The following is a 27,199-nucleotide window of genomic DNA, read 5'->3' as shown; positions in this document are numbered from 1 at the left end:
AGTAAAAGTGTTATTTATAGATATGTGTGGGATTTAGGTTATCAAAACTGGATAATTTAGACTATCGTTTCAATAATACATTTTTTATAGATATCCATTTTAAAGATTAGCTCGGTTAGGCTATTTTTAGAAAAGTAAATCTACCATCTGGTAGATAATAGTCTTGTTATTTGCAATCGCAGCACCATCATTTGGACTCGATCTCCTGATGGCATACATCAAAAAGATTTTAGTTCCCGCTGGCATTAATTGAACAATTTTGCAGTAAGCGTGTGTGTCCGGCTATCTGGCCTGGCTGTGCTTCTGGCCGAGACAATTGGTCGGGCTCACGCACATGGCTAATGAATGGACACCACCGGCCATTCCGGAAAGCAAACGGGTGAGGAATTTGTTGTCGGGGCAACCGGCCGTTCAATTTGACCCATACAAATTGAGATGGCTAATACACACTCGCTGGACACTCGGACCGTGTTGGGGTTGCGCTTGACTCTACACAAAATCGATAGGTTGGAGCACTGCAAGCATAGCGAACTGCTCATGTCGTCCGCTGGAAATAAAAATTAGGAAATCGAGCGAGGCCATTAATTTTATAAATGCAGCAAGGTGGCGGCCTGTTTCTACACTTGCATGGGCCTGATGCGGACAGTGGGAGGGGTCAGAGGCGGGAGCGATGGCCACTTGCCGGAGGAGGCGATATCCACGCTGAACCACTGCCCTACGTACAGACAAATTCCGGGTGTCGGAACGGGAGCAGGATCCGCGCCAGCAAAGCGAGTGCCCGTTCTGTTCTCCACCAATCGAGGACTCTATCTGCGCCTGGCCCAGCCATTGGGCGATCAGATGGAGGTGCTGACACTTCAGCCACGCGGACAGAACTACAGCATCAGCTTCTGCGATTTGGAACGCTGGGTGAGTCCGGTTTGGCAGTCTGTAAGCCATGTCCGTACATCGCTAATCGTTTCCTCGCAGAGTACCAATCGGGCCAATGTGGTCAGTCTGGAGGACACCTTCACCATTATTCAGCAGCGCAACATGTCGCCGGAAACACACAACTATCAAACACGCCTGTGGAAAAACAATGTCAGCTACAGCCTGATGCATTGAACTGAAAGCACCTCAAGTCACGAATCCTTAAAATAGTAGATCGATGAGCATACAACATGAATGTAGAACTAATTAAAACTCTTTATACTTTAAATAATCCCTAATACAGAGTTCTTAATCGATTTATAACCTAATGGAGAGGGGTTAGGGCGAGTTCATGACGAGTTGCTGGTCAGTGAAGCCATTAGAAATTCCATTTTGTTGAGGAAGCTCTTGCCCTCGATTTTGTCGAATCTCACCTGGAAGGAAAGAAAATATAAAATTTATTCAGATCTGGTTTAGTTATTAAGGAAGGACCCACCTCTTTAAAATTGCCACCCAGATTCTCCCACAGTTTCTCCGGTACCAGGGGACTGGGAAAGAAGTCCTGCCTAGGGCTTCTCGCTATATAGACCTTAACATCGATCTGGGGATCGCAGCGGATTTGAACGGCGATCATGCGATCGCTATTTGGAGAGGCCAGCAGGCAGGAGCTGGCATTGCCCAATGGCTCTACTTTTCCGATGCCCAAGTGATTGCTGTTCGAGAGCACCGTCCAGGCCATGCAGCGGGCCAAACTGATGAGGCAGGATATCTGATGGGAGTTGATCTGGCAGAGGATCAGGTCGCGCAATTCTTGCGGTTCGTAGGACAGCCGCATAACGCGTCCATCTCTACAAATACACTTTAGAGAGCGCTCCTTAACATGGATCACCAGAGAGGTGCGCCCGATGGCGTCATATCCGTGCGTCACAATATTGATCTTCACACACGACATGGTGGGACTGTTCATGGCGTTCCAGTGCGACACAATTTGCGGGTCCTTCACATCCCTTGCCAGCGTGTCGAGGACGTACTGCGTCCGCTTGCGCATAAATATATGCTGCGCCTGTGCGATAATCTGCTCCAGTATGGTCTGCGACTTGGTCATGTCCAGCAGCGTCTCTCGATCCGCAGCCATTGGACCGGCCAACATGCGTTTCTTTGTGGGTCCCAGCGGAGCACTGGCCGGATGTGGAAATGGGTGATGCGAGTTCTTGTAGTGCACCTCACGCAACAACTGATGCAGCGAGTGCTCCAAAACATGGTCATGATCGTTGATTGGCGCCGGCTGGCTGGAGTCGAAGGTGGTAGAGTGGCACAGGGAGATAATCAATTGTATGTTGGGCAGCAGGGTGGCACGAATCTGATTACCAATGACCACATGTGGTATGGGTGCCTGCAGTTGGATGGCCTCGCGAGCCAACTGGGCAAAGAGCTCCTTGCAAAAGAGTACGTTCTGGGCGAACTCCAGGGTCTTTTGCCAAACACCAGTCTGTGCGGTTATATTGGGTCCATGGCCCATCAGGTTCACCTGGGCGGTGCACAAGTCCTCTTGGTCCTTCTGTGTGATCACCTTAATGTAGGCCACGCCCTGTAATTCCGCTGGGACAATCACCCGCAAAGCGGAGCTGGCTTTCAGTTGCATCCCGTTGTTGCCGGAGGTGCTGCTGCTGCTGTTGTTGGACGAACTGGGGGCGTCTTCATCCGCGGCCTCCTCCGCCTTGGTCACCTCAAAGGTACCGCTCATGCCAAACTTAGAGCCCGCAGTGCGGTAGCTTAGGTCCCCTATGATCGCATTTGACACCTTCTTTAGGCGCCAGTTCTGCCGCAGTCGCAGCAGTTCTATGTGGAAATCCGAGACATTCCGACTTCGTTGTTCACTGTGGGCATTCCGCAGCCGTTCAGCTCCACCCAAGAGGACCTGGGCCGCCTGCGAGATGGCCTTCTTGCGGCTGTAGACTTGGACAATTGGCTTGGTGTCGTCAGCTTCCTCTAGCAGGGGATCCAGAACCAGGTAACGCTTATCCTTGGCCACGGAGATCACATCGGACAGGACACAGATCTCTGTGAGGGCATCCTTAAGCTTGTTCCGCACCGCGTCCCACGGCCACAGGCTCTCCTGGAACTGAGTGGCGTCCTTGTCGTCTTCCGAGGCCGCCGCCGCCGTCTTCTCCTCCTTCTTCAGGTCGTCCAGCGATGTCTTGCTGAAGTCTATGCGAGCCGCACATTTTGCCAAACTTTCGGATAATGTCGGAGGCCTAAAAGCACAAACCAATAACTTTTGGAATAAGGGGCTTGCTGCCTACTAAGAACACTTACGGTTGATAAAGCTCGGTGCCATCGTAGCCAATCTCACGAATCTGGTTCTCGCAAGTCGTTTCCACTGATATATTTACGGAATTTGACATTTTAAAGCAGGAAAACAAAACATTTGCAACCAACGCAAACCAAGAGGTAGTGTTGGTCAACGTCTGCAGCCGGCTATCGATAGCGCAATCCGATATATTTGTTTAGACTAGTGCAAAAGAAAAATCAAATTTAGTAATTATAGTACTAGGCAAACATCGGTTATTATTATTTTAGGACTTTAAAAATTAAAAAAAAAAATTAAGTTTAATTGAAAGGGAAAATGAGGTTATTTAAAACAGCATGTCATTTCAAAACTTTTTCAGATTAAAGTTAGTTTTATTTTTTGAGAAAAATTTATGAGACAATTAAAGTTATTATTATTTTTTTGTATGAAGCATAACATTTTTTAAAGCAGCTTGGCTACGCTCATGTATTCATATATCCTTTACTTAAAAAGTCGGCCGACTGCAAAAGTTTCTTCTACTAAAATTCCCATATAAAATTGATAAAAGTAAGATTTGCTTGAGTTTTACTTTTGGCTGTTTTTATCTCTCCCCACTGTGCCTCTGGGCAGTGCTGCCACCTGTCATCAATCGGACAAGCACAGAGCAGACCGCGCCACTTTACAACACTAAATCATTACTTTCATATTTTTGACTTGACTTCCCCGACTTATTTCGGTTTCCAATCCCAATCCTCCTAGTTATGTTGTTCCTAAAGGACAAGCTCTCCAAACTGCATTTGGCAGAGCACACGGTGATCATACCGAGCATCTGCGTGGGAAATGCGGCGCAGCTGGCTTGCGACCTGTTGATCGCCTCAAAGCAACTCCGCCGGATAGGGTCCCTGACCCATCCGGCCCTGATTCCAGTGTACGGACCCTCTGCCTACCAGCACGAGCCCAACGAGAAGGTCTCTTCCTGCGAGCTGTACGAGGGCTCTGAGGACAAACTTCTGGTGGTCCAGTTTCGAGCTCCATGGGTCGCCCGCCACACAGCCAGTTTCCAGAGGGAACTGGTGGAGCTGCTCAAGGGCGCCCGCCGTGTGGTCATTCTAAGTGGCAGCTTCGGCTTCGAGAAACGTGTGATTGAGGAGTCGCCGTGGGCTTACCGCGCCAGCGACAACTTTAAGGAGGCTCATGCCGCCCAACTGGGAAACCAGGAGCTGATCAAGTGGAAGGAACACAAGGGTGAGGCCATCTATGGCGGCGGCAATGCGCTCCAGCTCTTTAAGTCTTTTGACGAGCAGAAGGTGCCCGTAATGCTGCTCTTCCGATATCTGCTCGAGGGCGACAACTCCACGGACGCTTCTCTGATTGTCAGAGAATTGAACGAGCTTTGCGAGGATTTCCTCCAGCTGCGCAATGGCGGCGACGGTAGTTTTAAGCTCACGGTGCCCAAGTCCTGGAACCTGCTTTTCGGCAACGATGTAACGGAACTACTGTTTTAAGCGTCTATATATATTTCATGATGGTTTCAAATAAATGTTAATCTTTTGGTGTAGGATAAAAGAGATTGCTAGCCCTGTGCTCCCGGAAAAACTCGCTGCCGTGCTCCTGGTGATCCTGACGCGTGGTCAGCGACTGGCCGAAGTTAGGCTCTTCCGCATGCACACATGCGCCCAGCCAGGCGCTTAGAGTGGGTTCGTCCGACTCGTAGATTGAAAACTTTGACTGGAACGGACGCATCTCCAGCATCTCCTTGGCCAGGCGATCTTTGAGGCCCCTAAACTGGGCACACCCACCGGTCAGGTAGACGTGCTCCACCAGGCGCTGCTGCTCCTCGGTGGTAAAGAGCTTTAGCACGAACGCTATTAGTTCCGATAGACCCGCCTCCGGGCAGCCAATCATGCTGGGCTGGAATAGGATCTCCGGCACGCGGATGTCCTCCACGCCAAAGTGCAGCTGGTAGTTCTCGGCGGCACTCTGGGCCTGGGCATTGGAGTTGCCATCATCGAAGTTGGCGTCATAGTGATTTAGGATCTTCTCGAACTCCAACAACTGCTCGTTATCCGCATCGGAATCGCTGTCATCGTTGTAGCGATTTATCCGTTTGTACACGTCCCAGTCGTTGTCGTTCATCCCAAAGCCATCATCCTCCTCCTCGCCGTTGGCCTTGCGCCGCTTCTCGCTCTTGGCCAGCGACGAGATGATGCGCATCCGCTGCTGGGCGGCATGAGTATGACGCTTGGCCTGTTCGGATCGTTGCTGTTGGCGGGCCTGCTTACGTCCGAGTAGTTCCTGTCGCTTGCCATGTAGCTCGGCCAGCCAGTCCGCCTGGGACACGCCCTCTGGGGGCTTTGGCATCTTGTCCAGCTTCTCCTGTTGCTTGCTGGGACGCGGAGCACTCTGTGCCCTGTCCTGGGCACGTTTGATGCGCAAGTTTATGGTAGCAATAAGGGAATCCAAGTCCTCCAGCGTACCGATCTGTTGCTGCTGCAGGGCACGCTCAAACTTCTCCAGCTTCTGCTGCTCATACAGTTGCCGCAGCTTGTTGTAGACAAACAACTGCTGCTCATCCTCTCGCAACTTTTCACGTTCGCGACGGTTCTTGATTTCCAGCAGTCGGTGGGCCAGCTCCCTGCGTTTCTCTTGCTTTTGTTCGGCAGTGAGCAGAGCATTGGTTGCGGTTACCGCATTGTACGGCAGCTGGATCTTCATGATGTGCTCTTCGTAGTAGTCCATCTGGGCCCACTTAACCAGCTCTTCCCTGTAGTCAACGGCAATGTGACAGTGCTCATGGACCAGTTTCTCCATTCGACTGATGGTAATGGCATTCAGATGCACGGGATACTTCATTTGCATGAGCCGGAAAAGATAGGTTATGATGTGATAGCCACCTACATTCAGACGACGCACGTGCTCCATCTGCAACTTGCCTCCGAGCACGGGAATCACATGAGTCGTGCTATAGCCAAAGGAAATGATCAGAGCATCTGCTATCTGGGGATGGATAACTTGGTATATAAACATGTTAATTATCAGTTAAATCTATAGACAACCTTCTGCCGCTTCTGCTGATAGTGTTCCCAGCTGTACAGAGCATCAATTCCATAGGATACAGACGGGATACCGTAACACTCGAAGAGCAGTTCGCTCATCTGCTGGCGGCAAAAGTTCGGATTGGCCAGGGCCTCTGTAAGGATAATCGGATGATCGATCTTATCCTGCCCCTCAAAACCCATCTTTGTGAATATGTAGTCGAAGATCTGCTCCTGATGATTCCAGTTGGTTATCACGTTCCGCTCGAAGGGGCTCTTCAGATGGGCGCGTACCGCCTCGATGTTGGTGATGTCGTTGCCCACCTGGATTTCGGCAGGTGCCTCTACAGCTGCCGGTTGTGAGCCTTCGGAGGAGCCCTGTTGCAAAGCCTCCTTCTTGCGATCCTTGCGCGGCTTGGTCAGCACATTGCGGAAACGCAAGTCTGGTTCCCTGGAGTCGCTCCAGCCCACGCGGCACTCGTAGGATCCGTTGTCGATCACCAGGACACGTCTATCCACCATTTCAATGAATTATTTTATTAGTTTTTCGGCGGCAAACACTTCGTTTCGCCTCACACAATGATTCGTAAACAAACGCGCAAATCCAGTGTTGTACAATGCCTTAGCCCTACTGTCAAGTCAAAGCGGTTGAGTTCTACCTCTATCGAATTTGTTTTTATACGGCAGCTTGGTAATAAATTGGACATACAAGTTTTTTCTATATAAAACTAATTTTGTAAAAACTTAAAATTGAGATACCTCGAAACGTAACAATGTTTGTAGCAGTCATAAAGGTTGATTCTGAGGAAGTCCAGAGCCAGGTATGTATGTAAGTCTTTTAAGGATTTTTATCATGTGCAACAATTCTGTCTTACCTGTTGGCGGTCCGTATTTGTAACTATATTATGGTTATCTTGTAATTGGTTGGACAACAGAATAGTGTTTTTTTGCAAGAGTGAAAACTTGATATATGTACATATTTTTATTTTAGATCCAAAGGTTTTCAGTTGGTACCAATAAATTACTTAATTTCATTTCTATATAAAAAGCGGTAATTTTCCGTTTTCTTTCTATTAAAGATTCGTAAACAAATACGTCAAACCCAGTGTTTTAAAATGCCGGCCTTACTGTAAAAACTATTAGCTTTTGTTTTACGGTTAAGGAAAGCACATAAACGCGTTGAAGCTGTAAAACGTTTTACGTTTAAATTATCATTTTATTAAAAGGCTTTAGTTTTTGCATAGAACAAAATGTTTGTCAAGGTGAAATTGGATTTTGAGGAATACTCGTGCCAGGTATGAGTCTGTTACAGAAAAATTACTCTTCGTATTTTAGCAAAAAATTGTCTTCGTAAAATTTTAAGCCGTTCTTATGTATTTGAGTACATACATAGTTATATTCGTATATTCCAGACTTAAGTATTGGTTGTCTATTTCCTTTTTTTAAATACTTAAAACTTTGTAATTTTTATATTCTGCAGAAGCCCGAAATGTTTGAAATCGAAGAAACTGCTAAGGTTTTAGATTTAAAACAGCAACTTGGGGTTTTGGTCGGGCTTCCTGTAAGCCGTCTTGAGATCAAAACCATCTCCAGGAATCTTGATAACGAGGAAGATCTTTCCAAATTGTTGAGAGCCAAGGAGCCACAAGATTCGGCGGTAAAAATTAACGGATCAGCGTTTTCCCTCCTGAACGGCAACGCGTTCATAGCTTTTCTGCAGTTCTACAATCGCGCCGAGGGAGACAGCCAGTTAAATTTCCTGAACAGGCCACAGGATTCGATGTTATTACCAGTCGACCGTCTGCCACAGTTCTGTGAATTATCGGACTCTCAGGATTCGACAATATCTAGTGCATCGGACAAGACTAACACAAGTTTTGCATCGGCCAGTACGAGCTCAAGTTCAGCGGGACGTAAGAGGGAAGCCAAACGTTCAGATGAAGAATCGAAAAGGTATGTTCTGTTTATCTGAAATATATTGAAATACAGTGTATTCAATTTACATTGTTAACCGAACCGCTTCATAATTTAAGCTTGGGTAAAAAAATATATTTTAAATCTTCATTTCTTTACGTAAAATGGCTTTAGCTAGGGCGTCTTTAATCCAAAGATAGAAAAAGAATAACGAGTTTGCTTAAAATTGTCAATACTTTTATTAATTGTATCTACAGGATAAGGAGCTCACCGTCTCCTAATGTGGTCAAAGTAGTTGCGCAAACCAGTAATCCGGATGGAAAGGTATCTGCCATTTTAGGTTCGAAGCTTCATACGTTCGCTAGGTGCAAAAAAGAACCTTCCACTACTACAGAAGAGGATGATTTAGATTGCGACGATGAGGAAAATCCTGAATGCAGGATCAAGAAGAAAAACTGCTGCAGTCGGTCGAATTGCGAGAGGGCAGATACCCGGCCGCCTTACGCGCGCACCAAGCCGGAAAACCGTCGATACGGTGTGGTAATCAGCAACGATGATAAAAGCGCCGAAAGCGTGGACCACGATGCTCTGATGCAACATTTCTTCAAACTGTTCGAACACTGTGGTGTGAAGGACCTGCGCTTCAGTGATTGCACATCAGTGTCGAAGTTTTGTGCGAACCTTTTGATCGTTTGCGAAGATGACGATACTGTCGACTGGGTCATTGGTGCTGTTGAAGGCGTCTGCCCGCCACATACGTGCGTTCCTTTTATCAAGTTCTTTTCTCTGAAAAGGTGTACGTTTGTCCTTCCGTTGCTCGTTCCTGGCAAGCCCTTGAGTTCGATATTTAATTTGCTAGAGTTGCAGAACTGCAGCCTTGTCACACACAAATGGACCGTAGTCGGGCGTACTCTTCTCGATCCCTGCCAGGAGGATTACAACGAAATGGCAGTGTCCGCGTTGTGCGATAATGAACTTATTGAACTTTATATCGACGAGGAGAGCAAGGAAATTATAGAAAACCAATGCTACAAACTAAAGTACTGTTTTTGGCGTCTTAAGTTTGAGTTTGAACGTTAGTTCTTTCGGAATTAGTAGTCTCCTTTCGAAAAACTTTAAAATCGGTGCGATTCGTCCCTAAGTGAAAACAAAATTTTAAAACATTGTTCAAAATTTATATGTATAAGAGTAATTATTTGAAAAAGTCCGTGTGAATTGCGCAATTCTGGAGCCAATTGTAAATAAAAATCATTTGCAAGTAAATTAAAATTTTTTTGGAGTAATATCAAATTCGTCAAGAGTGCTTTTTTAAATGGATTGTAATATTTTGCGATACAGATTTTCAACTTAACGGAACTCAAACAAAATATTTTTTCCCAAAACATTGATAGATACATATGTATAATCCAAATGTTGGCTTTAACACAAGATCTGTTTCAAAGGTCAAAATTGTTTATAATTTATGAATAAATAATGCTGGTAAGTCAAAAATAAATTTAATAATTTTTGGATCCTTACGGATTTTGCGGTTGGAAAGGTAGTTTAACCCTTTTTATGCCTCGATGCATATTTTCAACATACCGTTAAAATCCTCATTACATAATAAAAGTTTAAAAAATCTAAAAAGAGAAAAACAAACGAGTTGTATAATTTAATTTTTTGTATATTATACAAAAAAAAAAAAGAAATCGTTAACACCAATGCTTATGTCATGTAAAGGGTTAATCTTTGTGTGGTAAAAGCGCGCGAAAATGGTAAAACGAAGTGACCGTATGCACTTTTTGGCGGTATAAAGTAAGACTGCATGCAACGGTCACACTTGCAGAACCAGTGCCACAGGCAGCAGCGAAGAAAACCACCACCCGAGGATTAACGGATAGGAGCCTGCCTTTCGGCAGCAGCAGCAGCAGCCACTTCACATGGAAGCCATCGACATAGTGCGCCTGGAGGAGGCCGTCGTCTCCTTCTACCGCTCCAACTCGCAGAACCAGGCGATCACCCACGAATGGCTCACGGACGCGGAGGCCAGTCCGCAGGCCTGGCAGTTTTCCTGGCAGCTAATGCAGCTCGGCAAGGTGAGTACCCCGCAGGACCTGCGCATCAATGCATCAATTGCCGGATATGTATACTCATGCACCTACCTCTACCTCCCACCCTTGCATACCATGCATTCCATGCAACCCGTGCAATCACCCACCAACCAATACCAACCCATCCGCCCTCACAGAGCCAGGAGGTGCAGTTCTTCGGCGCCATCACCCTGCACTCCAAGCTAATGAAGCACTGGCACGAGGTGCCGCCCGAGAATCGCGAGGAGCTGAAGCAGAAGATCCTCGAGTCCATCGTCCGCTTCGCCGGCGGGCCAAAGATCGTCCTGAATCGACTGTGCATCTCGCTGGGCGCCTACATAGTCCACATGCTCGGCGATTGGCCCGGCGCCATTGAGGAGGTGATCAACACGTTCCAGAACCAGCGTATGCCCAATGTCAGCGCCGATGTCCAGCTGTGGATCATGTTGGAGGTGCTGACGGCCATTCCCGAGGAGGCCCAGGTCATCCATACCTCCGTCAAGCGGGTGACGCTGCGTGCCGAGATCGCCAAGCGGGTGCCACTGGTCCTCCAGACCGTCGAGCGGTACCTAAAGCTTCAGATGAACCGCGTCTGGGACGCCGAGACCTACAGCAGCATGAACAGGGCCGTCAAGTGCGTGGGCACCTGGATCAAGTAAGTGGCAACCAGTTGGCTTTCTGGGCAGATAGTAGAATAATATTGATTATCAGCACTATGGGTAATCTGTCTAACCGTAAACAGACAGCTATTGGTAATAAGTATTCCTAGAATAATGTTTGACGATTAAATCGGGACAGATAGTGTCCAGTAACTTAAAAACATCCTTTTAAATGTACTTTATACGTAATCATTCCCAGTAATATTTTGATATAGATATTGTTTTAAAAAATGTTCTAATTGTTTCCCGGTATCTCCTGCAGAAACATTGGCTATACAATTGAGGGCTGCGTTACCATTACGGCCGTGCTCCTGGAAGTGGTCCACAAGTGCTACTGGCCCTGCATTCACGCCGGCGATGGTTGCATGACTGCCGATGAGAACGAGCTGGCCGAGTCGTGTCTGAAGGCGATGGTGAACATTATCATCCAGCCGGACTGCCACAACTACCCAAAGACGGCGTTTGTCCTAATAAAGATGTTTCTCGACTCGTTGTCTGACATTACGAAGACGGAGTGGAAGCGGGAGAACGACAATGAGGACATAATCGTGCACATCTACATGCTGTTTGTGTCATCCGTGGAGCGACACTCGACGCTGCTGCTGAGCGGGATCACATCCTCGGACCCGGAACTATCCGTACTGGTACATCGCATCGTGCAGGAGATTCTGCACTGCACCGACAAGCCGGGCATCTATCCCGTGGAGGAGTCCTGCAGCACCATGGCCCTGGCATTTTGGTACATGCTGCAGGACGAGGTGTTTGCAATGCAGAACGATGAGCAAAAGCACAAGTGCTGGGAGTATATCAAACCGTTGTACGCCCATCTCACCAGGATTCTGGTGCGGAAGTCGGAACAGCCAGACGAAAAATCATTGGCCAAATGGAGCTCGGACGATTTAGAGTGCTTTAGATGCTATAGGCAGGATATATCCGATACCTTTGTAAGTGGTTATTGCTCTTTTCAAAACCAACAAAGGAGTATTCATATTGTTTCAACGTTTATTATGGAAAACTAAAACTTGTACCTTGTTCCCTTAGATGTACTGCTACGATGTACTGAATGACTATATCCTGGAGATCCTAGCCGCCATGCTGGACGAGGCTATTGCCGATCTGCAACGACACCCCACACACTGGACAAAACTGGAGGCCTGCATCTACTCCTTCCAGTCGGTGGCCGAGCACTTCGGCGGCGAGGAATCGCGGCAGATACCGAGACTAATGCGTGTGCTGGCCGAGATTCCGTACGAGAAGCTCAATGTCAAGCTATTGGGCACAGCTCTGGAGACAGTTGGATCCTATTGCAATTGGCTGATGGAGAACCCCGCGTACATTCCGCCAGCCATCAACTTGCTGGTGCGCGGGCTGAATTCCTCGATGTCGGCACAGGCCACGCTCGGCCTAAAAGAATTATGCCGGGACTGTCAACTACAGCTCAAACCATATGCGGATCCGCTCCTCAACGCTTGCCATGCCTCTCTGAACACTGGTCGCATGAAGAACTCGGACTCGGTGCGGCTGATGTTCAGCATTGGAAAGCTAATGAGCCTGTTGCAGCCGGAAGAGATACCCAAGTATTTGGACATCATTGTCAGTCCCTGCTTCGAGGAGCTTCAGACCATTTGCCAAGCAGAGTCGGTGAGTAAATATAATGTCTGCAAGGAATTGTAAATTATTTATTTTGATTTGATTCGGCATGAATTCAAGCAACTGCAGCATTTATTGCAAATCAACTATTTTAGCTTAGACTGCAATCATTATTTGTTTCCTTAATTTGAGAATTATGAGGCCACAATTAATATTTTAAATTGTTAATTTTGTTCAATATTTTCAGAAAACTCCCGCTGCTCGGATTCGCACAATTTTCCGGCTTAATATGATCTCCACCCTCTTCTCTTCGCTAAACACGGATGTGGATGATGAGACTAAGGCACTGCCCATTGTGCAGCCGGTTCTCCTCGTCATGCAACGAACAATGCCAATCTTTAAAAGAATCGCTGAGATGTGGGTGGAGGAGATCGATGTCCTTGAGGTAGGAGAACCAACCCTCAATTTTATGTACAAAAACACAAAGGAATAACTTGATCGTTTTCGAATTATAATTTTAGGCCGCTTGCAGCGCCATGAAGCATGCGATTATGAATTTGAGGAGCAGTTTCCAGCCAATGCTGCAGGATCTGTGCCTCTTCATTGTGGCCAGCTTCCAGACGCGATGCTGTGCACCTACTCTAGAGATATCGAAGACGGTGAGATTTTGTAGTTGAAAACAAAATGGCTTGAGACTTTAAAATATCGCTTATTCCAGGCCATTGTCATGTTCTTCAAGGACGAGGGCTGCAATCCGCTGATGCAGCAGCTTTTGAGGGAGTTCATCCAGCACAGCTTTAAGCTTTTTGAGAGCACTCCCGAGCAGAACTTCTCCAACATTTCGGACACGATGGAAACCTTCTTCGGCTGTCTGTCGCAGATCGTGAAGAAAATTCCGCAGGTCTTGGAGGACAAGACGTTGGCTTACGATCGACTCGTCTTTTACGCCCAGCGAGGCATGACTTTGCCGGAGAGTGGAGCCATCCGGAACAGCATCCAGTTTCTCACCCACTTTGTGATGCAATCGCGCAACCATCCCCACGTCACAGAAGTCATCTTGGCCACCGGCGAACGGACCCTATACACGACGATGATGTGCGTAGGGTATCTAACGCCGCGATCCCAGGTGGACAAGTTTGCAGACATCCTTCTGGCTTTGAACAAAAAATATCCCGCTGAAATGGCCGTTTGGATGAAATCCCTAATGGCAACCCCCAATTTCCCCACCCAGCTTATAACCGACGTGGATAAAACGCGTTACACAGCTCTAATAGTCAAGTGAGTGTGGCTTTAATACTTTCAAATCGATCTCTTTCTATCTAAATGTTTGCCTTTTAATCCAAAGGGAAAAGGTCAACAAGAGATTATTGCAACAGCATCTATCTGAGATGGCCATTAAGACGCGAGGACTCACCGAGAAGTTCCAGTGAATGAAACTAAGCAATAAGTGGCCAAATCACATCTCTATCCATCCGGATTCTTATCTAGTTTTTGTATTTGTAATTAATTTGTAATTAGACAGCTCTGTAAATGTTCCTCAGTCTTAGGTTTTGCCACCAGGCATAGGTTTAATTAGTTTTTTTCTCTATTTTGGAAAAAACTGCTTAGCTCTCGACTTGATAAACGTTTATTTATAATTTTACAAAATTACATGCTCCATTTACAATTTGCATATATATTTTTTTAAAGGGTGTATAACTCATTTATTTATTGTTTTCACTTTTAGTAAATATTTTGTAGTTTTTTTTATATATATATAATTCTTTTACTGAAAAGTTTGATTTTCACCGTTTCCTGTATGAAAAAATCTGCCTTTCTAAGAATTACTTTCCCTTTACCTTTCCACATATTTATTGTTTTGCAATTTTCCACATTGTGTATGTATCTATAATGCCAAAAATATGTAAATACATCTCTTTATATAATATATATTTGTGTCTATAGCTAAACTGAAGCCTTTCGTTTTCTTGGCGTGTACAACACTTGGTAGTGGTAGCAAAACTTTTGATTTGCTTCGTCGTCTTTATCTAGATTAGCTGATAATATCTGCATAATTCCTTGTCTAACGGACCCGGTAATGACTATAGACCCAAACAAGTGGTTGACACGGATCCAATATTAAATATATATATTTATATTATTATGTTGAAATAGATGCTACGACCAGCAAAGTCCAAGTCTGTTGTTGTGAATGATTTGAGGATCGGTGAAGATAGAAGGATGCTTATAAATATATATTCTCCTCCGAGGTTTTAACTGTGGTTAGGGCCTAGAAATTGGCACAATCTGGATTTCTTCACGTTCTCCATGATCTTACGACACCTCATCCACTGGCTTCGAAACAAAAAAACCGCTAATCCAATGCCGATCTTTAGGAATACAGTTGTCCCCACATATATTTCTATATATATAATATGTAATACATACAAAAATACACACATGTACATACATACCACAAATAATCTGTCCTTCTGGGTGATAATTGTTTTTGTTTTTTATAAATATTTATAGGTAAGCTGCTAACTGCTAAGCTAAAATAGCATATAATATTTGTAAATTTTAGTTGTGGAGTAGTTAAACATATATAGTAAGTTTGTGTATGCATGTATGGTGTGGTGATCATATAGCTATGTCGAAGTATGTGGCAGAAGTCGAGGGATATACTCAATCAAGGTGGTAAACGCCTACGCCTTAAGTTAGACAATTCAAATTCAACTGTACAATTTTATTTTCACGTGTTTACTGAAATGGTAAGAGCATAATTAGGATACCAAAAATTATTGCATATCTGTTCGAATCGATAAAGCTGTAGCTTAACCAGTAGCGTAGCATGCAAAAAGCAAAACTAAAATAGAATAAACTCATTCAGGGCTACTTTTTGTGGCATGCGTTGTAAAAAGTAACAAAATAATATATAAGCGATCTCGTTCGGGATTTTAGATCTTTATTGGTACTATGCATGTTCATTATAGATAAGTATTTTGTATGTTTATATAAAGAAATTGTGTTGCAAACTGCAATCGTTGCCACGCCCCCACTAAGCCCCAAAATGCAAATGCGACGATATCGCTTAAATTTGATATTGTTTGTTCTAGTTCTGCTGATCCTATCCTTCTTCTCTGGGGTTGTGGTTTATATGCTTTCTGGCCTAAGTTTTGGAGTGTGGGTGTATTTGGGTATTTTGTGGACTATCTCCTCAAAGCCTCGGGCCTCAAAGACATAATATTGTTGGCCTCGGTTGACCAGACCATTCCTAGTAGTTGTTTCCATCCGGCGGCGGCGTGGAGAGGTACTCATCCGTGCGCTTGTGCTCGATGAGCGCCTTAACGGTCCCACTATCCGAGGGCAGATCCGACTTCCGGCGCAGCAGCGGCTTGTCCTTGTTCCGCTCGCCCCGAATCTGTGTGGAACGGGAATGGGTTTGGCAATAGAAAATGGGCCCGCTTACTGACAAATGCATCGCAACACACATTGGATTGGTGAAGTTACACTGTGGTGCGGGATGATTTAAGTTACGATATGTAGTGCGGACTTAGATTGAAACTTGGTGGAGGTCCACTTGGACAACACGACTACGGAATGTACGTCAGCTAATCGGAGTTAGACTAAGATTACAAAGTCCCCTTGAGATCGAGTGTGTTTAGGAGTGCTTGGTTTTGAATGTTGAGTTGTTAACAAAATTATTACATGTTTAGACTATATTAAAGGATGTATTGTTACAAATGCCAGTAAAAATAAATAGAACAAGTTATTTTTGGTTTTGACAAAATAATAATAAGTTTATAGTTAAGGGGCAAAAAAGTGTAACTTTCCAAACTTTTCTATAAACAAAGGATATAATGTGAAGAGCAAACCAAATAGCAAAAGATTTTAAAATTAATTAAGCTGATTTGATGTTTTAAAATTTGTATTTTAATTTCAATACCCCTGCAATAACTAAATTTGATAAAGTAATCAGACTTCAAAAAATATTAATCCAATCGGAGATACAATGTGAATATTTTAGAAAAAAAAAATTAGAAAATTTAACCCTTATTCAGCATTAGAGAACATTCTCAAATGTACAAAAAAAAATTAAATGTTTATTATTTTAAAGTGATTATAAATCAAATACCTAAACGAAATTGAGAGAAGAGAAACATTCTCTCATAAGGAAAAAAACACAAATGAGTTTTCAGATGATGCAAAGTATCAGTAAAACTATTTAAATATGGATTCCGCCCAATTTCATATGAGGTGAACCACTGCGCTCAACCAAAAGTGCAAGCCGATTGTTAGACACTGATAAAGATAGTTTTTGTGTCGTGGGTGGATTAATGGGTTTGTTTAGGTTGGCAGACAGTGAGATAACCAAATAACAAATAAATAAATAGACAAAGTTAAAAGATATACAAGTATGTATTTTTTTTTAATGACATGAGTGTGATTATTTTAACAGACATTCGTTCGATTAGAATTAGAGTTGAACCAAAGTGGGCCTTAGCTGGGCACAGCTCACAGCGGACGCCAAGATTACACGTGGCGGATTAGTAGTTGTTTAGTGTGGTTAGTGTGGCAAGTGCCTGTCTCACCTCTCGGGGCTCCTGGAGCGCCTGTTTCTGGGGCGGCAGCGAAGGTGGCGGCTGGCGCACCTGCTGCTCGCTCTGATCGTAGGCTAGTTCGCAATTCTCACTATATTGATCGTACAGGGCCCGGCTTTCGCTGAGCGGCAGGCAGTCATTAAAGCGGCGCGCCGTAGTCCATTCCGGGTTAGTCTTGGCCAAGCTTTCCACCTTCTGCCAAAGTTCCTCCCTTTGCGACAGCTTCTCACGCTCCCTGAAATACAGGCAAAGCAAAAGTTAATTAGGTACTTGTTTCCAGTGAATTAAAAACTGATTTGTGAACTCAATTTGAGAAAAAGCTAAACATAAGAATATAATTATGGTGTAAGCCCACGTTTAACTTGTTTCACTTACAGCTGTTTCTCCTGTTTGTAGTTCTTGCTGCACTCATCGAAAAGCCGCTGGTCCATTTCCATGAACAACTTGAGTGCATTGTAGATTAGACCATGGATGGTCTTGTTCCAATGCGTCTTTGAGTTACGATTCAGCGCTGGGAACATGATGGGTAATATCACCGCCGAATTGTCCGCTATCAGCGACATAATGTACTCGTTATTCCAGTAGTACAATGCCCGCTCGGCCACCTGGAAATGCGGCGAGGAAACGCACTTGGCTATCTGGCGGAAAAGTGGCACCATAACCTTCTGGAATTCAGCCGGCTCGATGACGTCTAGCAGCTCCTCCAGTTCGTTCAAAAACATCACCTCCTTGGGACTGTGCGTCTTCGGCCAAAATTTAAGTAGACTTCTGCAAAAATGTTATTAAATTATAAAAATATAATATATAAGCTGTAAAGGATTCTACTCACTTGATGACAGCCTCCGATAAACTAGGATCCTTTTCCAGGAACTGCACCACGCAGTAGGTGAGCTGCGGATGGTAGACCGAGAGGCTCTTGGCTTTATGCAATGGCAGCAATACCTTAAGTAAAAATTGTTTATGCTCCTCTTTCAGCGGTAGAGCAAAGCCATTAATAATGCTGCCCAGAATTTCCAACAATTCGGCTATGCCATTATGATGCTCCGTTTCATAAATAAATCTAAACGATATAACCAGTTAGATTTGGTTTGTAAATTTTAAAAGCATTGTAACCTGTAAAAGACATTGTTGATTTGCTTCCTAATAAATGCTCTCAAGCCCAAAAATTTTCCATAGATACGATGTAAAACAGTCTTTAGGAAATCACGTTCACGTGGATCCTCGGAATCGAATAAATCCAATAGTTGTAATACAAATTGATGGTCGATGAAACGTTTAGCCATATTTGGTTGGAAGTCCGGCGACTCCAAGAACCGCAAGAACAGCTCGTAGACAAGTTGCAGGTGTGGCCAGGAAGATTCCAGCGTGGGCTCATCTTCCTCCGGATCGAATTCGGCGCCATTCGGATTGGACGATGGCGGCAGCGTTCGGAAAAGGTTGACAGCAAACTGGTAAAAGCATAAATAAAAAAATCTTTTAATTAGTTGGTGGTTTCTTTGAAAAATGTTTTAAATGTTTATGTTGTTACTTAAGAAAATTAGAGCTTCCTAATAACTTTAAAAGTGAGTTGTGAAATTAAAATTAAAAGCTTTTAGTCAGGGGAAGCAATTAAGACAAGTGATACAAATGTGGGCTAACCATATTGATCGCCTCCGGGTAAATAATTTCGGTGATTACGCCATTTTGGTTGGTGAGGAAATCGACCATTTCGTGAAGGGCCGCACGCTTCACTTCCTTCCATTTGAGGTCGCTGAGCGGCTCGGAGAAGTCGAATAGTGTGCAGCATTGTCGGATCTTCTGTATGAACAGCTCCTCCCGTTCAGTAGTGGCCGTCTCTGAGGGAATATAAATTGAAATTGTATTATTTTTAAGGTTTACTAGGAGAGATATAATACAATAAACCATATAAAATTGATCATAATTTAAAATAAATGAAACGTACAACTACTAAACGACCAACAAAAGCAGGCAAGCGAAACTAAAAACCGAAATTAATGGAGATCAGAATGGATCAAGTAGTTGAAGGACCTCAAGCCCAAGGGCAATGGGGGTTGCGGTGGCTAAATCCCCATAGCCTTTGGCCCGGGGCCAATTGGGATAGCAACCTCGCAGTGCAGGCAGCGCCAGGGCAACCGAAGCGGTGGGTGGCGAGTAGAACAGATTCCGGTCGCGCGCCCTTCCTGGACTGCCCGTCAGCTGTTGCAGCGTCTGGGGCGAGGCCTGGAGACTAGGATGGCCTACGACTATGTCGCCGTTCTGGCGGATGCTTAGGCTGGATGTGGTTACCACCAGGGTGGCGCTCGATGTGGCCACCACTGCCGATGACGCGGGTGCAGCACTGCCATTGCGCTGGCCAATCCCCAGTGAGATGCTCATGCCGCCCACCAGATTCTGGGCCACCGACGGACGCAGCTCCTCTGCGGGCATCTCGCTGGCGGTGGAAGCGAGGGCGACGACGGCAGCGGTCGTCGACACCACCGTTGTGGAGGATGAGGATGATGAGGAGGAGTTGGCCGCAGCACTGGTTCCCACACTCTTGGTGGCATTCAGTATGCTCTTTATGGCCGCGGCCGCACTCACAGGTGACTAGAGGATGAGGTCGCGATGAAATGAGAGTAGAGTAGTTTTTTGGTTTATCAACATTCGGTTCGTTTAATTGGGGTGGAGATAATGTGTGGTTTTAATATATTATTTCTTCATACTGACTGGATAAGCTTTAACAACGCAGCTTTTTTAAAAACCTAAAAAACTGCTTTTAATAAAGTTTAGTTTGTTTTTAAATATTAGAATTTTAAGTAGGTTGCTCTTTAGTTAAGTTTGATAAATGGCTAATATTTAGTAAAGCAAACAAAGTTTTTTTAAGCTTACAAGATGTAATATTCAAAGAACTTTTTATTAAATTAATTGTTAAATTTTGTTTGTTTTGTTGTTCAACGTTTAAATATCAAGATACCTCTGTTCAAAATAATTGTACTCTGATTTGATCTATCCCAGCTATTTCAGTCAGTGAAAAGATTATAAGATAGTTTAATATCTGTGGTAAGTGATTAAAGGTGCGGATGTGGTGGTAATGTTTGGCGGATTGTGGGTTCATTGGGTGTTGGGTTCGCTGGGTGTGTGTGTGTGTGTGGAGAATACCAAGCTGCAAACCTTGCTGGCGGTGATGGAGCTGGCTGGGTTGTTGGAGGCGGTGGATGAGGAAGCTGATGAGGAGGATGCTGCAGCGACTGCCGCCGATGCTGCGGCGGAGGTGGCTGCCGAAAAGTGTTGCGCCAAAGTGGACACAAGCGAGTTGCCGCCACTTGAAGTAGGACCTACTGTCGTTGAGCTACCCAAAGCTCCTGATCCTGATGCAGCGTTTTTCGACATGCCGGCATTCGAGGATAGCGACAACGAGGAAGTGGAGGACTGCGATCCAAATGGCGAGGAGGCAATCAGAGCCGCTGCCGCCGAATTAGCACCACCGCCGTACGTGGCTGCCGAAGAAGAGGCCGAGGAATTGGCCGCCGCCGAGGCTAGAGAGGATGAGGCCGCCTGGGAGAGTGAGGACAGCGCCGAGGCCGAGGAATTGGAGCTGGTGGACGAGGACGAGGGTGAGGAGGATGTGGTGGTGGTGGGTACTCCTGAGCCGGCTCCTGCCTCAGGCGGCGAGAGGGGCGTTTTACGCCCCTCGAACTTGGCCTTGAGCTCCTCCACGCTGCTGAACTTAAACCTGCTGCTGGCTTGCTGCTGCTCTGAACCCTGCTGATTCCGATCCAGAGCCTGATCCTCCAACTCGTCGTCGGCCAACTGATCTAGGCCGCTGTGAAACGATGGCGATTTTGGTATGCGAATACCGAGGGCATAATATCCGGCGGCAATGGGCTGCTGATCCTGCTCCTTGCTAGAGGACCTAGTGGCCGCCGGTTTCGTTTGCTCCTGTGGCTGCTGCTCCTGCTGATTTTGATGATTTTGCTGATCTTGCTGATGTTGCTGCTGTTTGGGACCTTTGATCCCGTTGCCCGTCAGCAACATAGCACCGAATACCATCTCATTAGTGCCGGCACTTGGTTCAAATGGCACTTGATTTTAATCTTAATACGAAACGCCTTTTTTTCAGCCGCCCCCGCCGACCAACAACAACTCATGGGAAACACTACACAAGAAACTCAATTTGGGCACGCTAAGCATGAAACTATAGAATCTGTAATGGAATTGCAATATAGATAATGGTTTGGATTAATGCCAAATGCGATTATGCCTTAATGGGTGAACAAAATGAAATGAAATGCATTGTAAATGGAAATGAAAATGAGTGACAATGTCTCTGCTTAAAAGGATACTTTTACCGAAAATATGGCTTCAATTATTTATGAAAACTTACTATTCAAAGGTGAAAAATATGGGAATAGCAGAGGAGAGCAATTAACAAGGAAAAGAAATATTTTCAACTAATATTAAAGTTTTTGGGGCTCTCGACGTTGCACGGACTTTGAAACGGTTCCTTTTTGTTACTTCGACTGCTGCGCCAATCGGAAAAATCGATATCGAGAGAACAGAACTGAGAGAAATAGAGAGAGAGTTTGGGTGGTTGAGTGATTGGGAGAGCGGTTTAGTAGCAGAGAGCCAGAAAAAACAATAAAACCTAAAACAATAATAATATTGAACAAGCTAGACGATTTTATTCGATTTGTGAGTCAAAACCTCCCAAGCAATTAGCTAAAGGTAAGTGAGTAACACTTTAGTCGATGACACTAATAGAACACGGAAAAAAAACTCAAAATTTAATTAAAATGTGCATATAGATTTAGGTATATATTATAATTTATTATATAATTTTTAAAATGTCCAATAATGGTCTAGATGTATTTACTTTGAGTTCAATAAATCTGGTATTATCTTTTCGTAACAAAAAAGACCAGGGTCTAGACCCGCGGGATCCAAAAAATGTATAATATCAAATGAAATGTTCGACATCATTGTTAATCTACTGCAAAATGTATAAAATAAGTTGTTTCTTTCTGTGTTACAGAGAGGCTGCGAAGAGAGCGCATGTGTTGAAGTTCCGGACAAGGAGAATGTGCCATTAAGAGAGGTGTAAATGATGTGGCTGAGGTTGCGGGTGTGTAAGTGGGCCGTGCGTCAGTGTTGCCACCCACTTAATCAGACGACACTCCCTTGACCTTTAACTTTCGCGTACGTGATCAACAAATAATACAAAATTACAACAGCTGAGCGAAAATCAATAAGCAAGCGCAAGTTAAAAAAGCTTCAGGATCGGCTTGCCAACCGTATACTCAACAAACTTGCAGATCTGTTTTATTTTATAGAACGATTCTTGTAAATCGGGAGTTATAGCAACGGAAATTTACCAATTTCAACATGTAATTTTATATACATATATACGTGCCTTCTACTACCAGAAAATCATTTTTACAGCATTTTTCCGTTAAATTCTGTTTTTTTCTTTGCTGAATTCAACAAAATTGTAAAATCATAATTTAACCTGTAACACTTATTGATTCCATTTATCAGAACCATTGTCTCTTTCACAACACATTACTAAAATCTTTTTTTTAAGCTCTCTTTTCTTGGAATTATTAAATTTACCTAAAATAAGGTGGCGCTAAAAGACAAAGAATTCTTTATTACTTAAAGCTATCCGTCAAGTCAACCAGTTATGAAATTTCCTACCTATTGAATCGCCCTGAAACGTATGCTACCGAAAGACCCACAAAAATGATCTGCAGGCTTACGAGTAACTAAACTAGGCCTTATACATATGTTACATATGATGTAATAAGTAATATTATTTAGGGGTACTCACTCTCGTTCAGAGGACTAAGGGCCGTCAGTTCGCAGTTCTTCGACGCATTGTATCTAGCGCTGGTCTGGCGTTTTTCCTTGCGAACGAGCGGTGTTCCGGTGAGGTTCAGGCCCTTGGTGATCGGTGTGGGCGGCGGTGCATCCCGCGGTGGTGTGCTGTCCTTGTCTTTGTTAGCCTGCAAATGCGGAAAGTTTAAATTTTCATTGTCAACTCTTTCCAAAGTTTAGATCATATTTAGTAATTGGAAAAGAACAACGAATGCAAAGCAATATATGTTTGACAAAGCATACTCAAAACGTAGCACTTGCAAAATCAGAGCAGATCGAAAGGAGTCCTTCGTTGCCATTTCGGCGATCGCTTTTACCTTGGACTGGGCGAATCCTTGACGCCTAAGACGGGTTGCCTGTGGGTGTTTTTTGGTCTGAGTTTAGTAATGCCAAACATAGAGATGTGCACTAGGGGAGGGTGCTTGGAGTTCGGTAGGCTTTTCCATACACAAATGGGATTATATTGCTGGCATCTACCAAGGATAAGGTGGTGTCACAATCTCAGCTTTTGCATATATATTTTCCAGTAGAATATAAGTTTCTCTTTGGCAATTTGAAAAGCAGTGTTTGCCCTATTGTATTATTATTATATTGGAAGTGGGGACGTTGATTTTAAAACTTTTCCAATAGTCACAAAAGGTCAAACAGTCCCACATTTTGGAGAAAGTCTAAAAAAAATCTATTTTAGCTTAACATTGTAACTTAAATTCTAAAAGGCTTCCCAAAAACAAAAATCTTACAATTTAAAATAAAAACGAGTTTCAATCTACTTTAAAAAACACTAAATAATACTCCATTATCGTTATCATTAACACTTTAGTTAATTAGTGAGAAGTGGTTTCTATTTTTGACTTCTGTAAAATTAAATGTAAAACATTTTCGTCTAAAATCACAAATACAATAAAATCTTAAATATTCTTAAAAAAAAATATCGGAAACGGATATTTTTTCAAAACTTGAGTTTTGTGCCACTGAAAGTTGTGGCTTAAACATGTATTGATATATTGAAAATAAATCTTCTCAAAAAAAATTGTTTAATTAGAATCGGCGAACATGGCAAAGTGCTGTTTGGCTTGTCAAGTACTTTGTATAGATTTCTGATTCGATTCGTTATCCAAATGACACACACTCACTTCACAATTGGCAACACTGAGAATCTAATTGGTGTTGGTCAATCTAACTTGCAAAGGAGAGGGGTGATAATAACACACATCATTTGCACTGATAAGATTAGATAAAGTTAAGGAAGTGTAGTGCTTTTTATAGAGTACTAATTACATACACACACTACGACAATGTACGATTAAGCATTACTCTAAGGTTTACGCCAAAATAACAGTTCACATGCGTAAGGTAATAGGTGAAAGAGAGAGATAGAGAAAGTGGTAGTGTGGTGGGTGTAAGGTGTTTTGGCACAACTCTACTCACCTCACTACTGAGTGGAACACCGCCGCTGGTCACCACAATTGGTATGGTCGCCGTTGTGGTTGTTGTTGCTGCTCCAACTGTTGCTGTTGTTGTTGTACTTAAGTTACTGTTACTCTCTTTGATACCGTTAGTGGCAGATGCCGGTATGACTATGTTGTTGCTGCTGCTGCTACTGTTGTTGTTTGAGGCCGTTTCGTTTTTTGATTCTGCCGCTGAAACTGTGTTTGTTGTTGTTGTTCCGACTGCTCCTCCTACCGTTGCTGTTGTTGTTTCTGCTGCTGGCGCCGCTTGCGACGTACTGCTTTTTGTTGTTGGTTCTAACGCCTCGTTATCCATAATACGCAATCGGTTCTTTTGGCTCTTTGGATGTGCTCTTTTTTTTCGAAGAAAAAACCAATGAAAACCAGCAAGAAAACGAAAAAACGTAAACAACCGGACAAACAAACAAATACAACAGCCGGGCGCTGGACCGCTCTCAATTGATTGTTATCTGAAAATTATATTTGCACTGTGGAGTGTCGAAAGAAAGAAATTAACATAGCAATAACTAAAAGAAAAATAACAACACCATGCAATTAAAGCCCAAAAAACACACTCAAACTCACACACATACATTATTATTACAAATATAGAGGAACCTACTTAAATTAACTATTATTAAAAATTCGAACAATCTTCCATTTTTTCTTTATCTATGACAAAATCAAGTTGTAAATTCCAATATATTTTTTTTTTAGAGATTAGGTTAGCTGAATGTGTATAGATTGTTTTTTATGTTCATGAAAACGTATACCTTGAATTACTGAATAATTTTCGATATAGAGGTTAAAAAATTTTAATTTAGTCCAAATCGAAAATTGGTAAGATAATAATTTTAAAGTTTCTACTACTTTTCAATTATATATTTTTTGGGTATTCCCAAAACGTCTGAATCTCTAAATTTCTGAAAATTCAGCAGAAATATGCTGAAAATTTTCAGCAGCCAATGAGTTGCTGAACTGCTGAAATTTCAGTAAGTTGAATTTTTTTGGAACAGTTGACCGAATTTTGATATATTTCTGCTGAATATTCAGAATATTCAGAGATTCAGACGTTTCGGAAAATATTTAAAAATATATTTTTGTTTTATTTTTTAAGAGCATGCCAGTGCTTCTATCATGTTAACCGCTACTGTAAACGCAGTACCAATGAGAAACGGAGCAACCTTTGAGAATCTCTAGCTGCGCGCTTTCCAATTGGAATTGCCTTAATGGCGGAAAACCGCTTCGAATCGGAGAACCAAAGTTGTCACAAGAAGTCCCAAAAGAAGTCTAGTCTCTAGCATAGCAAATCCGGTTCTAAACGGTACCACAACACAAACACGTTCATGCATCGTTCCCCGATTAATGCTGTAACTTCCAATTCAACAGGTGGAGGTGTGGATTTTGGATTCGGATTTATTAAAAAATGTTACGGCTTTACACTTTTTTCGCACAAAACTTGCACTTAAACGGAAATAAATAACAAAAATTCCAAAACACTCGCGGGAGTGAGCGTGCGAGACATTAGAGAGCAAAAGAGAGAGATGCGAGGGACGAGCAACAAGTTGCGAAGCAATGGCCGTCGACCAATTGCCAGGGTTGCCAGGCATGCCAAGAAAAATGGGGGAAGAAGAGCGCTTTTGGGTGGTGTTTTTTTTTCTTTTTTCTTTAGAGGTGCAAGGATGGGCATTCTTCAACACAAACATTGTTAATGCACTGAGCAAATACTCATACATATTCACAGAAGGGGTACAAAGGAATGGGTCAGCAATAGACAGAGAGAGAGCGTAAAAATAAAATGTGTACTAGGCATAATTAATGTTGTAGTTGCACTTCCTTCTCTCCAAGACCCAAACACACAATAAATATATAAGGGAAAAACGATTAAAACTTTGAATGTCAAGGGGCGAGGTTGGTTTGGGTTATTTCACTTTTTTTAAGGGGGATATTTGGACTACATTGCCAATTTACCGCCAGAAGCTGCAAGAACTTGTTCAATTTGCCCTTGCTGCGATATAGGTTCGCCAACATCAAATTCACTGGTGATAAAAGCTTGTTCTTTACGTAAAATGCGAATTCTAACAAAAACGCTTGCACACGCACACAGTATCACAATCTCGCACACACTCTCACACCGCTCTCGCGTTAAGATTTTCGTCGAGGCTACGAATTTTTTGCGCTGCAATTTCTTCGATCGCTGCGATTTGATTTTCGCGTGCGAATTTCACAAGGCTCGCTCGCGAATTTCACACCCAATTGTTCGGCGGACTATCGGCACCGGGGTCAAGTTCACCTTTTCGCTGAGAACGCACAACATCAACGGCCTGGGCTATTGTAAATAGTAATTTATGTAAACTGTTTTATTCACGCAACGTTGTCGGTGCTCAATAGAAAATAGAGTTGCCAGGGCTGAAGGCAAATGGCGAGGCTGCCAGACTTTTTCGGCTTTCGATAGTTTTTTTTAAGTTTCTTATTTTAACCCTTATTAAAACCTCAAAATGGCTTACGATTAATTATAAACTTAACATTTAATTCAACTGAGATTTAAATTTTTAAAAAACCAGGGCTTTTGCGGCATCGATAGGTTTATAAAAGTTTATTTATACGAACATAATAAAAGTAAAAAAACTTATTTTAAATTAATATATCATTACCTTATTTCAGCTCACTTAAGATCTAAAGCTTTTGAATATGTAAAACCAGGGGTCGGTGACTTTCGATAGTTTTATAAATAAATGTATTATCACAAATTTTATAAGAAATATTTAAACACTGCTGAAAAACTTACAAGTATACAGACAAATAAACCTTAATTGTTTGTGACAGAGCTGGGTAGACCCAAGGCCCACATT

General features: G+C 43.4%; 7 protein-coding genes across 12 annotated transcripts; 4 read left to right on the top strand and 3 right to left on the bottom strand.

Annotated features, from left to right (window-relative positions):
- Positions 1-154: 154 nt before the first annotated feature.
- LOC108137027 lies at positions 155-1,201 on the top strand. The gene is made up of 2 exons (XM_017258525.2): positions 155-909; positions 970-1,201. The coding sequence occupies exons 1-2, from the start codon at positions 628-630 to the stop codon at positions 1,102-1,104; spliced, it is 417 nt and encodes a 138-aa protein (XP_017114014.1). The 5' UTR covers positions 155-627; the 3' UTR covers positions 1,105-1,201.
- LOC108137026 (mediator of RNA polymerase II transcription subunit 17) lies at positions 1,168-3,364 on the bottom strand. The gene is made up of 3 exons (XM_017258524.2): positions 3,226-3,364; positions 1,406-3,164; positions 1,168-1,343 (listed from the first exon to the last, which is right to left on the bottom strand). The coding sequence occupies exons 1-3, from the start codon at positions 3,312-3,314 to the stop codon at positions 1,260-1,262; spliced, it is 1,932 nt and encodes a 643-aa protein (XP_017114013.1). The 5' UTR covers positions 3,315-3,364; the 3' UTR covers positions 1,168-1,259.
- Positions 3,365-3,863: 499 nt separating this feature from the next.
- Positions 3,864-4,769, top strand: LOC108136942 (proteasome assembly chaperone 2). The gene has a single exon (XM_017258420.2). The coding sequence runs from the start codon at positions 3,961-3,963 to the stop codon at positions 4,702-4,704; it is 744 nt and encodes a 247-aa protein (XP_017113909.1). The 5' UTR covers positions 3,864-3,960; the 3' UTR covers positions 4,705-4,769.
- LOC108136940 (actin-related protein 5) lies at positions 4,704-6,851 on the bottom strand. The gene is made up of 2 exons (XM_017258417.2): positions 6,256-6,851; positions 4,704-6,196 (listed from the first exon to the last, which is right to left on the bottom strand). The coding sequence occupies exons 1-2, from the start codon at positions 6,754-6,756 to the stop codon at positions 4,742-4,744; spliced, it is 1,956 nt and encodes a 651-aa protein (XP_017113906.1). The 5' UTR covers positions 6,757-6,851; the 3' UTR covers positions 4,704-4,741.
- Positions 6,852-6,913: 62 nt separating this feature from the next.
- LOC108136941 lies at positions 6,914-9,408 on the top strand. Of its 2 annotated transcripts, none has more exons than XM_017258418.2 (3): positions 6,914-7,055; positions 7,715-8,187; positions 8,406-9,408. In XM_017258418.2, the coding sequence occupies exons 1-3, from the start codon at positions 7,008-7,010 to the stop codon at positions 9,226-9,228; spliced, it is 1,344 nt and encodes a 447-aa protein (XP_017113907.1). In that variant the 5' UTR covers positions 6,914-7,007; the 3' UTR covers positions 9,229-9,408. The 2 variants fall into 2 exon arrangements, with proteins under 2 accessions (XP_017113907.1, XP_017113908.1); XM_017258419.2 differs by lacking the exon at positions 6,914-7,055 and adding an exon at positions 7,399-7,529.
- A 558-nt stretch (positions 9,409-9,966) lies between these two features.
- On the top strand, positions 9,967-14,296 carry LOC108136824 (importin-13). Its single transcript, XM_017258228.2, has 8 exons — positions 9,967-10,223; positions 10,376-10,872; positions 11,139-11,820; positions 11,918-12,517; positions 12,714-12,911; positions 12,988-13,125; positions 13,185-13,744; positions 13,812-14,296. The coding sequence occupies exons 1-8, from the start codon at positions 10,068-10,070 to the stop codon at positions 13,894-13,896; spliced, it is 2,916 nt and encodes a 971-aa protein (XP_017113717.1). The 5' UTR covers positions 9,967-10,067; the 3' UTR covers positions 13,897-14,296.
- A 532-nt stretch (positions 14,297-14,828) lies between these two features.
- Positions 14,829-26,751, bottom strand: LOC108136825 (serine/threonine-protein phosphatase 2A 56 kDa regulatory subunit gamma isoform). 5 transcript variants are annotated; one of them, XR_005977702.1, is made up of 10 exons: positions 21,410-21,552; positions 20,197-21,229; positions 19,152-19,632; positions 18,685-18,881; positions 18,160-18,494; positions 17,876-18,106; positions 17,422-17,814; positions 17,038-17,281; positions 14,920-15,208; positions 14,829-14,867 (listed from the first exon to the last, which is right to left on the bottom strand). XR_005977702.1 is itself a non-coding variant. In XM_017258232.2 (9 exons), the coding sequence occupies exons 2-9, from the start codon at positions 21,073-21,075 to the stop codon at positions 15,206-15,208; spliced, it is 2,763 nt and encodes a 920-aa protein (XP_017113721.1). In that variant the 5' UTR covers positions 21,076-21,229; positions 21,410-21,552; the 3' UTR covers positions 14,829-15,205. The 5 variants fall into 5 exon arrangements, 4 of the variants coding, with proteins under 4 accessions (XP_017113721.1, XP_017113722.1, XP_017113723.1 ...); XM_017258232.2 differs by having other exon boundaries at positions 14,829-15,208; XM_017258233.2 differs by lacking the exons at positions 14,829-14,867; positions 14,920-15,208; positions 19,152-19,632; positions 20,197-21,229; positions 21,410-21,552 and adding exons at positions 15,394-15,866; positions 22,853-23,027; positions 24,328-24,835; positions 26,641-26,751.
- Positions 26,752-27,199: the final 448 nt, after the last annotated feature.

This window comes from Drosophila elegans, unplaced genomic scaffold, assembly GCF_018152505.1.
Source record: "Drosophila elegans isolate 14027-0461.03 unplaced genomic scaffold, ASM1815250v1 contig_476, whole genome shotgun sequence".
NCBI lineage: Eukaryota > Metazoa > Arthropoda > Insecta > Diptera > Drosophilidae > Drosophila > Drosophila elegans.
This window is presented reverse-complemented; position numbering and strand designations above follow the sequence as displayed.